This window comes from Sceloporus occidentalis, unplaced genomic scaffold (assembly GCF_023333645.1).
Source record: "Sceloporus occidentalis isolate IW3139 unplaced genomic scaffold, rSceOcc1.0.p SCAF_110, whole genome shotgun sequence".
In the NCBI taxonomy this organism is placed as follows: Eukaryota; Metazoa; Chordata; class Lepidosauria; order Squamata; family Phrynosomatidae; genus Sceloporus; species Sceloporus occidentalis.
This window is the reverse complement of record NW_028317090.1, coordinates 1,468,101-1,482,614: the sequence shown is the minus strand read 5'-3', so window position 1 is coordinate 1,482,614 and position 14,514 is coordinate 1,468,101. Positions and strand designations below refer to the sequence as shown.

Here is a 14,514-nt window from a genome sequence, read left to right as displayed (position 1 = left end):
ATTGGAAAATTAATATAAAGCAGGACTGCCTTCCCCACAAAATTATGGGAGACGACAGATAAGTTATTGTGAGAATCATTGATTTAGGGAATCAGCTGGTGCTGTATACATAAAATGTAATAATATATAAGTAGATGTAGTGCCTCTTGGTTTGTTTCCTTTTTTTTTAGATGAATGGGAGAGCATGTAGTTGTGCAGACACTGTATTGAAGTCCTGCTTCAATTGCTGGGAGATTGAGACAGTGAGGCAAAAGTATCATTTTTCACTATGGGAAAAAAGTGCTGAGGCATACCTGCCTCCAGTAAGTGTCCTGCAATCCTTCTAACACGCATTGCTTCATAATATATTTGTGTGACTGTGAAAAATATTTAGCATTAGCGAACCTCTGTGTTGCAAAATGTACAAAGCTTTCACTTATTGTTTTAAGCTAGCCATTTAGGTACATTTGAACCATAGTGAATTAATTCAACCTCATACCTCCCAAATCTGTCTTTCCTCTGCTAATATCACTGTGTTTTAGTAACTCAGAATATTTGTTGGGTACAAGTGTATCACAGTGTTCTCGAGCCCTAAAATTTCTGTGTACAGAAACCGTTTAGATGCTAAATTCTAAGCATAACGGTATTATGTCTTTTCCGAATCTTCTACTCATTTACATAAAAAAACTATCCGTCATATACATGTAAAAGGGTTTACAAAGGAGACTTGTGGTTTCAACTCCCTTACATCAGTATTCGTTATGAAGGTCAGCAGTGGCAGGTTTGTCCAGCAAGAAGGCCTGAACTGGATTATGCATAATTAAATTATTATAGGAATTTATTGTAATAATCACAATATTTAATGTAGAGCAGTGTTCTCTTTCTGCCAAACATTGGCTTTATCTTGCTATTATAAGGCAGGTATAAATCAGTAGGGTTAGTGAATATACACTATATAGACAAACGTATTGGGACACCTAACCGTTAAACCAACAGGGACTCTTATGACGTTATATATATTGCATTATAAATACATAGATATTGATACGTAGTTGGTCCCCTCCTTTGCAGCTATAACAGCTTCCACTCTCCTGAGAAGACTTTCCACAAGATTTTGGAGTGTTTCTGCAGAAATTGTTGCCCATTCATCCAGTAGAGCATATTTGAGGTCAGACACCAATGTTGTACAAGAAGGCTTGGCTCGCAATCTCTGTTCCAGTTCATCCAAAAGGTGTTCAATGTGGTTGAGGTCAGGACAGGATTCTGTGCGGGCCACAGAATCCACAGCAAACTCATCTAGCCATGCCTTTATGGACCCTGCTTTGTGCACTGGAGGACAGACATGTTGAAATAGAAAAGAGTTTTAGCAATAAGGAGGTGGTGACAGAAACCTGCTTATAAAGGGACAAGTAGCTAGTCAAAGGAAATAACTTGCAGACTGTATTTGCAACTTAAATTAATAAAGGCAGCTCTTGAATCAATAACTGGTGGGCCATATCACGTGTTGTAACACAACTGCTGCCTCTGGAGTGCTCCGTCGCATTCAGATAACGTGACCATGAGGAGCATGTGTGTATGGCTGTGAGAGTCTAGATGTTTGTATTTACGCCAGTGTGGTTGAAAGTGGTCAGTCTGGTTAATATTGGTCAGTGTGTGTCCAAGAGTGATCTCGCTAGCTGAGGATGGTGTGTGTTTGAGTTTTGGTTTGGCTAATGGTGGTGTTTGCTTGTAAGAGTATTAAGTGTGGCAGAGGGCGGTCAGTAGGTTGCATGTCAGTCTAGCTGAGTGTGTGCCTGTAGGCATAAAATGGGTCTCCCTTTGGGAACAAAATCACCCAACTTTGTATCTCCAATTAGAAAAAGAGAACAGACACATACATAATGCAATAATGAAACAAAAGGTGCTTTATTTAAACACCAACCTCAACAGTTTTTGCTTCTTGATGATGTATCATAGTTTGCACTTTTAAAATACCATAGAGATTTTATCAGGAAAGCCAATTAAATGATTTAACAGCATTTTCTAACATCAGCTGTTGGAGTGTGTGGTTTCCATCTGTTAATGGGGACATGACGTCACTGCAAGAACATATGGCCTTATGAAGCTGTACTAGAAATGGACAGAAGAAACCTTTCGCTAATGCAGTCGCATTTAAGTGTTTATTGAAAATACTTAATGGGTTGTCATTTATGAAGTTTTCTGTTTTATGTTCATAAATCTGTTCCCTACCATAGGTTGGTGGGAAACAATGTAGACTCAAAATACCTGACATTTTAAAAAAACAAAATGGTTACCCGAAGTACAGTAAATCTGTCACGCAAAACAGTTATAAAAATATACTTAATAAACATGTCACTTGTTAACCTCAATGTTATGGATACATTGATAAAAATATTTCTTGTATTAGTTGTCCTAACATTACACTTAGTAAGTAGGTGCCAAAGTCTACTGTGCTGGTTGTTATGTAGTAGTTGTGTTGCATCAGTTATGACTCAGAGCATATATAATAGTAAGTAATAAAAATAGGTCTCTTGGAAGGAAATATCTTTTGCAAAGCAATAAATGAAACATCTGTTGCGTTTGGTTCTATGGAGAGCGTGTTATAGTGTGTAGTTCCCAAACCCTCTTTCAACACTTGAAAGTTTTGAATGTCCTTTAAATTCAAGGTAATGGCTCCTGTAGATGAATTCTTAAACTTCCTGGCACCAGTCTGCTCTATGGGCCTTCTCACAGGAACATGTTATTTACTTAAACAGTCCTATAATAAGGCAAATTAGAAAATGTAAAGATCAATGTAAAACTCACCTCAGATTAGTTTAGTTCATATGTCGCAACTCTTCATAAACAGACATTATTTTTTTATTAATCTTCTAATAATTTCGATGCATGTTCCAATTTAAGGAAATAGTTTTGATGGAGACCCTAAACCTGTTTTGCTCAAATTAATTAGTGGCACATGAGTTCCAGAATGGCTCTCAAGCTTACTATTGACTAATCTTGTCATAAGTTAACATTACATTTTGCTTTGTTTCAGTTAAAGCGGGAGGAATGAGAATTGTGCAGAAGCATCCCCATACTCCTCATGTAGAAACCAAAGAGGAGAAGAACAAAGAGAGGAGAATTGGGAAAGCGGTATTGTGTAAGTAGTCCTAAACATGGCAACTTTTATTTCATAGTTACGTTTAGTTTTCTTTTAATGGAAAGAGAATCATTCTTGGATTTTATTTTTGGTCATCTAGAGGTGAGCGTTTATGTAAAGTAGAATAACAGGCAATGACACCTAAAGTATTCAGTACCTTGATACCTGTATGGCTCCTGTGCTTACTATGTTACTACTCTTATTGTACTTGACATTTGTCATATTATAAGCTGATAAGTATATCTGTAAGTTCGTACAGCGTAACATAGCATATAGAGTGTGTATACTATAAAAGGACACTGCAGCCATCACTTGTACTTTAATGCATACAATAGCTTCCTTTAAATTTACTTGGTGTCCTGGATCATTCTGCTGGATCATCCTATGTGCATTTGCCCACTCCCCAACTATTTTCCATGCAGGAGATGTATTTGGCTAAACCCATCCCTTAATTGAATGCAATAGCAGCACTTTCCACAAATATGCACTGGGGCCTGAATGAGCCCCCATCCCCAGCTTTACCCTAGCCAGTGTTGGAGCTGGCTAGAGGTGAGTATATCACATGAAGGTGAGATGAGTGGCATTTAGCTGGGGTGTTGAGAGGGATGATTCTGCCGAATCCCTTCGTGCATTTGCAAAAGGACAACGTGAAAATTGAAAGGGACCACACAGCTGTCATGTGCATATGATAACTGTAGTTTCCTTTTAATATGCATTCTTCTTGGGTTAGACTGTTGTGGACATTAAACCCGCTTTAAACAATGCAAAGGCACAGAATAACTTTGTTTAAAGTAAGAATATGAATATATAAGGGCACCTTTGACAGTCCTTATCTCTATTTCTCAGGGTGTTGGTTGCAGAGCCAAAGTTAAACCACTAAACGTTTAAGTGACTTTTTTCCTGCTAGAGAATCGTAGTTAGTTAGTTTTGTTTAAAAAAAGAAGTAATGTTATTCACATTACCAATCTACGATATGCAGATGATAATACTTTGATGGCTGAAAGCAAGGTGGAGCTGAAGAACCTTATGACGAAGGTGAAAGAAGAAAGAAACTGGGTTGCAGTTAAACCTCATAAAACCAAGATTATGGCAACCAGCTTGATTGATAACTGGCAAATAGAGGGAGAAAACGTGAAGGCAGTGACACACTTTGTATTTCTAGGCACAAAGATTACTGCAGACGCTGATTGCAGTCTGAAGACATTTAGTTCTTGGGAGGAGAGCAATGACAAATCTCAATAAAATAGTTAAGAACAGAGACATCACACTGAAGTATTCCCTGTAGTAACCTATGGCTGCGAGAGTATGGACCATAAGGAAGGTTGAGCGAAAGAAGATTTATACTTTTGAACTGTGGTGTTGGAGGAGAATTCTGAGAGTGCCTTGGATTACAAAGAAGATCAAACCAGTCCATACTCTGGGAAATAAAGCGGACTGCTCAATTGAGGGGAATTATATTAAAATCAAAACGGAAGTACTTGGCCACATAATGAGAAGACAGGATACCCTGGAGAAGATGCTGATGCTAGTGGAAGACAAAAGGAAAAGAGGTCGACCAAGGGCAAGATGGATGGGTGATATTCTGGACTCGACCATGAGGGGGATGGGGATGGCGACGACCGTCAGGAAGCTCTGGCATGGGCCATGAAGTCACAAAGAGTCGGAAGCGACTGAACAAATAAACGACGACGGTTTTTCACATAAGCCTTACTTGAGAGTGGTTGTATCATATATTAGTGATGCAGATTAAATAGAAATAGAGACATTTAAGGCGGATAATCATTCGGCCCCTCTAGTCTCCCCATCAGTCCTTTTGTCTTGGAATCAGGATAGCTTTATGCCTATCCTATGCGTAATGAATGACTGGACTGAATGACAAATACAGAGAGCATTGTGGCTTTGGTTTCTATGTTAAATACAACCTGTTTTTAATTCCAAAGAATCTGTAAAAATACATATTTAAGTTTTCCAACTGAGGAAGGTATTTTTAAGTAACTCTGACTAGCTGTTACTACAAGCAGAAGTGGCCTATGATGTTGGTGAGAATTTAAAACTCTCAATGTTATGGAGTCACTGGGAAAACTCTATTATACTGGACACAAATTGCCATTAACTCCGATTTTACTATTCTTTGAGAGGGAAGCATAGCAAATGTATTTTAAGCAGTTTAAAATGCCAAACTAAATTGCTATTTCAATTTGTTAAACATTGAAATTCACCACAAAAACCAAACTATTTACCACATAAAACGCAATCCTTGAGGTAGAAATGTAAAAGTATGTAATAAAGTTAAACATTTCACACACTGGTTAGTATTGATAGACTTCTCAATGTCTTAATTGTCATTCATTTATATATTTACCAGTAACTTGTAGTTCAGTTTATATTCTTCCCATTTAATATTAAGACAGTGTTCAAAGAAACCATAAAAACAATTTGCAAGGGACCCTTGAGAGAAGCTTACACACTTTGGCAGGCTGACACTGAATGAAATGAAAGCAAAGCATATGGGACAGCATATGTGAGGAATGCCTAACTGGTTTTCTTTCATTCAAAAGAAAAAGGGAATAGCTTCAAGCCCTCTAGCTTTCAGGAGACTAGTCGGCATCGTATGGCATATTCGCAAAATATCTGTTTTTTCTCTTACTTTTAAATGGTTTTCTGACAACTTATAACAAAACTTTGTTGGTTAATAGTTGATATTTTGTTTGTATATGTGTATGTGCACATTAACTGTATAATATACAATGCTGCTGGATCATACCATTACTTATTTTACATTGTTTGTGCAGCATATCTGTTGACAATGAAACGAAATCCCTCAAGTTCTTGTTATTCAATAGCGAGCTCTTTCTAGAGTGCAGCACTACACAGATTAATCTCGGCTACAATGTAAAGTAGTGAGTGTACAGCGTGTATAACAGTGTAAATTTGCTGTTCCTTAAAAATAACTCAACACGCAGCCATTAATCTCTAAACCTTGGCAACAAAAGTGAGTACACCCCTAAGTGGAAATGTCCAAATTGGGCCCAAAGTGTCAATAATTTGTGTGGCCACCATTATTGTCCAGCACTGCCTTAACCCTCTTGGGCATGGAGTTCACCAGAGCTTCACAGGATGCCACTGGAGTCCTCTTCCACTCCTCCATGACGACATCACAGACCTGATGGATGTTAGAGATTTTGCACTCTCCCACCTTCCGTTTGAGGATGCCCCACAGATGCTCAATAGGGTTTAGGTCTGGAGACTAACTATATATTGTGTGCCTGCATTTATATACTGTTTGTGTGTATGTATACACTATATACTGTATATTGTATCCTTTTTGTTTTCAGTTTTTGTAGCATGTTCAAGATAATTAGAATGCTACTTGGTTTCTTTGTAGTCCCTCCCCATAATTTAATTATTTCATGCAAAATACCATGTGTAGATCAACTTTGTTATACATATGTATAATGTGCTTTGTTTACAAGGTACAACTGAGTTCAGAGTGCATGGTTTAGATTTGAAAAAAAAACCATTTCATAATAAAAAAAACAAAACCCTAAAACAAATGGCATGATTAGAAAGCACACAAGGTCAAGGAAGGATAGTGGCAAGGCTTTATCTGCTAAATATTATATTTGTTGTCTCTCTATTCTTAGAATTAGCAAATCAAAAACTAAAAAATACAACAAGAAAAAATAACCCCGTAACACAGTAACGTAGTAATTGAGGTTTTATTTAATTACCTGACCATTTGTGTCTGATGTGTCTGGGCCGTCATTGGGCGTTAAAGGGTTAGTTTTGTAGCCCTCCTTTCCACCTTCTCTAGTTCCATAATGTCCTTTTTAAGGACCAGTGCCCAGAACAGCAACGCATATTAAAGGTGAGGGCCTGTGATTGACTTGTAAAGAGGCAAGATGATATTCTCCTCCTGTGAATCCATACCCCATTTTATACATGCCGATATCTTTTTGACCTTTGCCAAGATAGACCCCTTAGGTACTCCACTTAATACCTTGGTCCAGATTGAGAAACTTCTAGGGCTGCAGCTATTATTTTTATAATTGATTAGTTGGTCGATTATTTTTTTTTTTTTTTTTTTTTATTAGTCGGATTTTCATTAATTTAAAATAATTTAATAAACAAACAGGATGTTAAAAACAAACAGAATAAAAAAACCTTGATAAAAATGCCCCCCCCCCCCACGTATGCACATTTGAGCCAGGGCCGGTGCCACCTACAGGCAAAGTAGGTCCCCGCCTTAGTTTGCCCCCCCCTTTACCTCTAACTGCACCTTAAGTTAACCTTATTAAATTATCAGTCCTCAGCATTAAATTAACCCTACAGACCCCATCAACCACAACTGCCCCTAAATTAACCCCCACCTCCCCTAACTTTGAGCAACCCAAATATTAATTTTATCCTTGCTGTTAGATGAGTTGCTGAGCAGTGTGGACGCTATAAGGAAATGGGCTGGGGCAATCAGTGTAACTGCAGGGAAAGACTGGGAAACAGAAAGGGGCGGGGCCAATAGTCAGTGTGACTGGAGGGAGGGACTGTAAGTGACATTGAATGAACTGGATTATAAAACGAGGGGTATTTTTCAGAAAAAAACCCTCCTCTTATAATCCATAAAATCAATTCAACTAATCAATAATGAAATTCGTTGGCAACGATTTTCATTATTGATTTTATCGATTAGTTGTTGCAGCCCTAGAAATGTCCATTTACAATCATTCTTTGCATTCTATCTGAAAATGTTTCGCCCCTCCTCTTATGGGGGACACCTCTCTTGAGCCGAAAGCCTCCCGGGAGCTCTTGAGTAAATCTGCAGAACCTTCAGAGTGGCAAGAGCAGATCTGGGAGAAGTAAATATTTCAGACACACACAAGGTGTTCGTTCTCAGTCACTTCTCAATTTATTCATTGTTGCGAGCGGGTTTAAATACTATTTCAGGTAGACTGCTACAAAACCATTCACAAAGAAAAATGTAACACTCAGCATATAGTTGGTACTACTAATCCACATCAAACACAGACTAAGGTAAAAAGTTCTTATTTACACAAGAGTAAATATCTTCCTAGCATACGGACAGGTAAACATATGTTATCTCGTTACTTAAGGATGAGAAAGAAATCATTAACAAGACTTGTCTATATTGGCAAAAGTGTCTACAACAACATGTATATTTAATACAAAATGGTGTTAGTGTAAATATGAAATTTAAATTATCTTTTAGCCAGTTTCCAATCAAAGTACATACACTTGCCCCTAAGCCTGTTTCTGACAATATGTACAGTAACCTTTTGTGTGTAACTGTATGAAATGCCTTAGCAAAGTCCAAATAGATCACCTATACTGCGACTCCTAGATGTATATTTTTACTGACTTCTTCATAGAATGGTAGTAGGTTGGTTTGACAAGACCTGTTTTACACAAAACGATGCTGACTTCTAATTATATTCTGGCTCAAGATGTTTTTTTCTTTATGTGCATTTAGCAACCCTTCAAATACTGTATTTGCTCGATTATAAGACGAGGTTTTTTTCAGAGCAAATGCTCTGAAAAATATCCCTCGTCTTATAATCGAGGTCGTCTTCTAATCAGACCTCGATTAGGTTGCCAGGCTGCTTACCGGTGCTTTGGTCGCGACCAGCGTCTCTTCTTCTAGCAGCAGGAGAACAGGAAGCTAGTAGAGTGTCACATAACTCTGCCTCCCCCCTCCTTCCTCTGGGGGCGAGGCCAGAGAAGTTGCTCGCACAGCCGGGCCCCTGCAGAAGTCTGCGAGTGGGAGATCTGCAGTTCAGGTAAGGGGGTGGGGGAGGGTTTTTGAGCAAGTATGTGTGATTAATGGAATGAATGAGTATTTAAATGTTTGTGAATGAGTGTGTGTATGATAGCATGGATGTGTAAGGTGGGTGGTGGTGGTAGCATGGCATAGGGAGGCTGTACGCACACTCCTATCATCCCCAGGTTACCGCATGTACTGGCTGCCTTGGCTTGATAGGAGTGTGATTGCTGTTAGCAGTTATATATATATATATATTATACCTCCAGAAATGCCTTTTAACCCCCTATATGCCACTCTGCCCCATGATATGCATTTTAACCCCCTATATGCCACTCTGGGCATTTCTGGGGGCAGAGTGGCAACCCTGGGGGCAGATGTGCATAACTGGGGGGGCAGGTTTTAAATAAAAGGAAATAAAAAAAAATATATATATATATTGTTCTCAATCATAGCTTTTATTAGATATGAAAAAATTGTTTACATTCATTAATATTTACTAGTAAAACTTTTTTTCTATATGGTAATATTTAGATTTTGGGGGGTCGTCTTATAATCGGGGTCGTCTTATAATCGAGCAAATACGGTAATTTCTCCACTACAGATGTCAAGCTCACTGGCCTGTAGTTGCCTGGCTGAGATTGTGATGCCTCTTTAAATATGGGCAGCACATATGTCTTACTCTAAAGATCAAAAATAATTGCCTGGCCAGAATTAAGATTAGCTCCTTCAGTACAAGTGGGTGTATACCATATGGCCCTGGAGCCTTGTCAAGCTTACAGGAAAAAGTGCATAAGCACTTAAACACTGCTGTCAGCCAATCCCATGTTTGTTGCAAGAGTTCTCAGCCATCGGCTCTTCTTTGGTGTAAACAGAAAAAAAGACTTTGAATTTTTTAATCTGCTTTATCTTGGTCCTCACTAACCAAATTCCCTGTTTCAGTTAGCAAAGAACCAACATTTTCTGTATTTAGAATTTTTATCCATTTAAAAGATTTATTTTTGGGAATTAGTTCTACTCCCTGTAGAATTCAGTTTCTCATTTACCAATTTAGTCAGTTTACCCACCTTTTTGCAGGCATTGTTCACATCTTTGTATAAATGATGCTGCCGATTCTTTGTTTTTATAATGTTTGTATAATGTAATTTTCTTTTTTCATTCCTGTCTTGTGTTACTTTTAAGCCACATTGATTTTAATTTGTGCCTTTTGCATTTGTTTCCTAAAGGTATTCATTGATATGTGCGATTTTGTAATGTGTGCTTAAAGGTATTCCATTTGTCTTCTGTGTTCTGCCCAGAAAACAATCCATCCCAGTTTTATGTATTTAGTAGATGCCCATATTGTGTCCACATTAGTACTAGAGTCATCATGCACACCTTCCTTAAGGCTAGGTTTCCACTTGGTTTTTTTTAGCTAAAAACGCCAATAGCGCCACCTGGCGTTTTTTTAGTGAAAAACGTTGCAGCCAGATGTTAGCTGTTCTTCAATAGGAAATCGCAGAATGCCATATCCACTTGGCGTTTTTTTGTTTGGCGTTTTTTTAGTCCTCTTTGGCGTTTTTCTGCTTTTTTGGGCTCTGTTGCAGTTTTTCAAAATCGCAGCATGTTGACACTCTGGCGTTTTTTGCAAGGAAATCTTGGCGTTTTTCTCCAATAGAAGTCTATGGGAGAGAAAAAACGCTATGAAAAAGCCATGTGGGTTTATTGCCTTGGCGTTTTTTATGGCGTTTTTTCCACAGTTACAATGCAGAGGATGGACCCAGTATCTGTGTGTCCTACGAGAAATAGGCTGGAAACAAACAGTTTCACACAAAACAAAGTTCATATTGAATTCTACACCATTTGGAACAAACATGCCATTACAAACAAACATACGCGACGCATCAACTGGATCCTGCGTGCCAAAAGCAACAGCAAACAATTTGCACCATCATTTGGGGCCAATCTTCCTAGAGGAGCAGACATTCGGAATAAAGCATGCCTTACAAACCACAGAAAAGTGACAAAAGGGTCCGCCGGGGCGTTTAAGTAGAACTCTACCAAGTAAATGACATCAGGGGGCAGATACTTGCCATTTATCCTAATCCCTTTTAGCTGGGTGAAACTTCTAACTTGTAAAGGCTGGAAAAACTGCCTAAGGTCAAAAAAAGCAATTTCCACAGAAAGGCTAAAACGCCAGAAAAAACTCCAGAAAAAAACGCCAAAACGCAGAAAAATGCAGTGGCAGTTTTCTTGGCGTTTTTCATCAAGAAAAAAAACGCAGGACAAAAACCCAAGTGGAAACCTAGCCTAATACTTGACTTTAATTTAGGGTTTACATATAAACAAATCCTTCAACCTTTTCTATTCACTCTAAGTAGCGAGTAAGCTTGTAAGTTTCCTGAACGGTCATGTGCATCATCCTACCTTGTTTCTTTGATACAGATCAAATAAAACCGAGTGTATAACTGTATGACTACCTACACTAAAACAATTGGGGAGTGGACTGCTAACCTCATCTGCACTCACCACAGGTGGAGTCCACTCCCACCCTGTACAATATAAAATGATATAAGTAGAAACAGGAAAAATAAACCGTCACCAAGGCACTTATGAATGCACAAATATACTGGTGTCACAATCAACACACTGAATTCTTCAAAGTTCATAAATAGGGATCAATCACCAAACAATATTAAAATCCAAACTGAATAAATATATACATATAAAAAAAAATAGATAAGTAAATAAATACATGAGTTGCACCAACATTAATCACCAAGCATCATTAAAGTCCAATATAATAAGTAAATAAGTCAAATAAATGGATTTTAATGCTCAACATGAGTGATATAACTTAATGTGCCAAAATATCAAAGTCAAACCTTTAGTTCCACAGATCAGTCTGAATGTCCACAGTTGGGACAGTCTTATAAAATGCTGCAAAAACATGTGCTATGTTAAATTAAGGTGTCTGAGGAAAGAAGACTCCCTCTACCTGGTCTTCCAGTCTTTATTAACAGCTGTTGTGTGGTGGTCCTGTGGGTATAATCATTCCTGTTGCCCGCTCACATAATGTGTTGTGGCCTGTAGGAGATGTAGGAGACAAGCTAGCATCTCAGATACACTGTACTCTTCTTATAAAAACAATGCAGCAAAAAATCAACAAATAATGTGCTTCACCCTCACATGAACACCCCGACAGTGGGTTCCAACAGCCCTATGCATTTCGTGGTTGACACACTGCTTCCCCAAGGAATGTGGGCCATATGATTGTTGTTACACATCAAAAACATATATTAATTTACATACATATCTAATTTCCTTATTCAGGATTTGGTTTTTATATTGTTTGGTTATTAATGCTTATTTATGAATTTTGTTCAATGAGTCCAATGTTGGTTTTGACACCAGTATATCTGTGCATTCGTAATCATCTGCTTCTTATCCCTGATCAAATCATACTGTTCCTCGCTTACCAATATCTCCACCTCGCCCATTTTTTGTTTGTCAATCCTCTTGCATTTGCGAAAACTCATTTAAGATTGCTCCCAATTTTTGGTTCATCCATTCACTTAAAGTTTCTGACCACAGGTTAAGTTTTAGACAGTTGTGACCTAGTGCCCTAAAAAACTTTTTAACGACCCCCTTCTCCCACCTGCCATTAACCTTGTTGTTAGTACCAATGTGTAATAAGACCGCTGGATTTTCCCCAACCCTTCCTAGCAATCTGTCTACATGGCCCACAACATGCCGAACCCGAGCACCTGGCAGCAAATTGTTTGGGGTCCTAGTGACAGATTACTCTATCTTCCTTCCATATAGTTTAACAACAAATTGATTGTGTTTTTATCCAGGAGAGTAAAATAGCAGTATGTTCTTATGATGGAATCGGTACAAAAAGGATTAATATTTACTATCCAGCCAAAAAAAAACCCCAAAGGTTTATATTGGTAGAACTGCAGGCGTCACATAAACGCAAAAAGTAGCTGTGTATGGCAGTATATTTTTCTCAATGAGCTTCTGTCTGGAAGCTCTCCTCGTTTTGGCCATGGACATGCACAGATCTCCCTTCAGCAGGCATGCATGTGTTGAGTAACTTCTATTGAATATTGTGAGCAGCTGAGGCTGATTCGTTTTGGCCTGGAGCAAAGGGTCTTCCATCAGACTGCATGAGGCATCTAGGAAAACATAGTTATAACCTGGTAGGTAAGTTCTAATTTGCAGTTTGTTTGGCTGGGGTGTAGGGAATGTAACATGCATTTTAATACAATAGAACTAATCTGAACACAGGATTAACATAGCAAATATGTATGTGTTTCATCCCTTAGAAGTGGATGTACACAAGAACATATATATTTATATATGAACATATATAATCCCAGTCAGAAACACAAACAAGCAGTTCCACGAATGAGATCCTGTAACAACATTTAAGTGGAATGTGGCTAATATATAGTGTGCGTGTGTATACACACTACCATTCAATTGTTTGGAATCACTTGGCTAATTTCATGGAAAACAAGGACATTTCTAACCGTGGTAACATAATTGCGTGGGTTTTCTAATGATAAGTTTTAAATGCTAATTGAACACCGTGATAGTTACACTGGTGTTGATATTCCATCAAAGCCATTCCCAGCAGAAACAGTCTACACTGTGTTTCTGATCCGTTAAGAGTTATTTTAATGGACAAAATGTGCATTTCTTTCTAAAACAGACATTTGTCAAAACTTTTGAGCTGTAGTGTATATTTTTTTTCATGAAGAGAATCCAATAAAGCCAGCTCTAGAGATCCTGGTTTGCGCGAGATCCAGTCGGCTAAACGCACACTGTACTTGCCACCATCGAGCGTGAATGCTGGCTGTGTGGAAAGTGCTACTGATGATTTCAGTGGAGACGGGGTTGGCAGCTTCAAGCAGCCAGGCTTGTGTGAACATTAAAGTATAGTACATTATCAGTTGGTAGGGGCTATATGTCTCTTAAACTGATCTCAGGTCTACTGAGTTTGTTAATCTATATAAACTGATAGCCTCCCTTGTGTTATCCTTCTGCACTCTTTTTTTGTACCTTTTCTCATGGGTATAGAAAATATAAAGTGCTCATTGTTTACACATCAATTTTGCTCTTTTGTTATTTCATGCTGTACTCTTAACAATAACCTCCTTGTATGTATAATCACATGCTAGTTAGAATATAGTGGATAATTTGTGGCATAAACATAATTTATAGGCATTATTATTGTTCATGGAATCCAAATAGTCCATGGTTTTTTCTCACAAGGTGAAACCCATTTGTGAAATGCAGTACAATTTATTTAAAACACATTTAACCCCTTAACGACCAATGATGTGCCTGGCACGTCATGGTATTAAGCTTAGAAAGTGATCTAAGCTGCACCCTTTAAAAAAAAAAAATTAAAAAGTTTCCAAGTGGGTCTCTGCAGACCCTCCTGAGAACTTTTGGCTTCCCCTGCAGGTTCAATACAGGTACCTAACTTTCTAATCACAATGTGATTAGTAAAATATAAAAAAAATGGAAATTCTCACACTCGGTGTCATCCTACCTTCTTTGACGACTCTTTTTGTGTCCCTGTCTCCTTTTCTGCAGCTCTCTCTTGTTCTTCTGTCTTTTTCTTTGTCCC

General features: G+C 38.1%; 1 protein-coding gene across 1 annotated transcript in view; it reads left to right on the top strand.

The window, feature by feature from the left end:
* Positions 1-14,514, top strand: part of LOC149283179 (death-associated protein 1 homolog) — a 28,665-nt gene that overhangs the window by 2,657 nt on the left and 11,494 nt on the right. Inside the window, 2 exon segments of the mRNA XM_089497912.1 lie at positions 3,014-3,088; positions 3,091-3,118. Coding sequence (XP_089354038.1) covers positions 3,014-3,088; positions 3,091-3,118 — 103 coding nt within the window.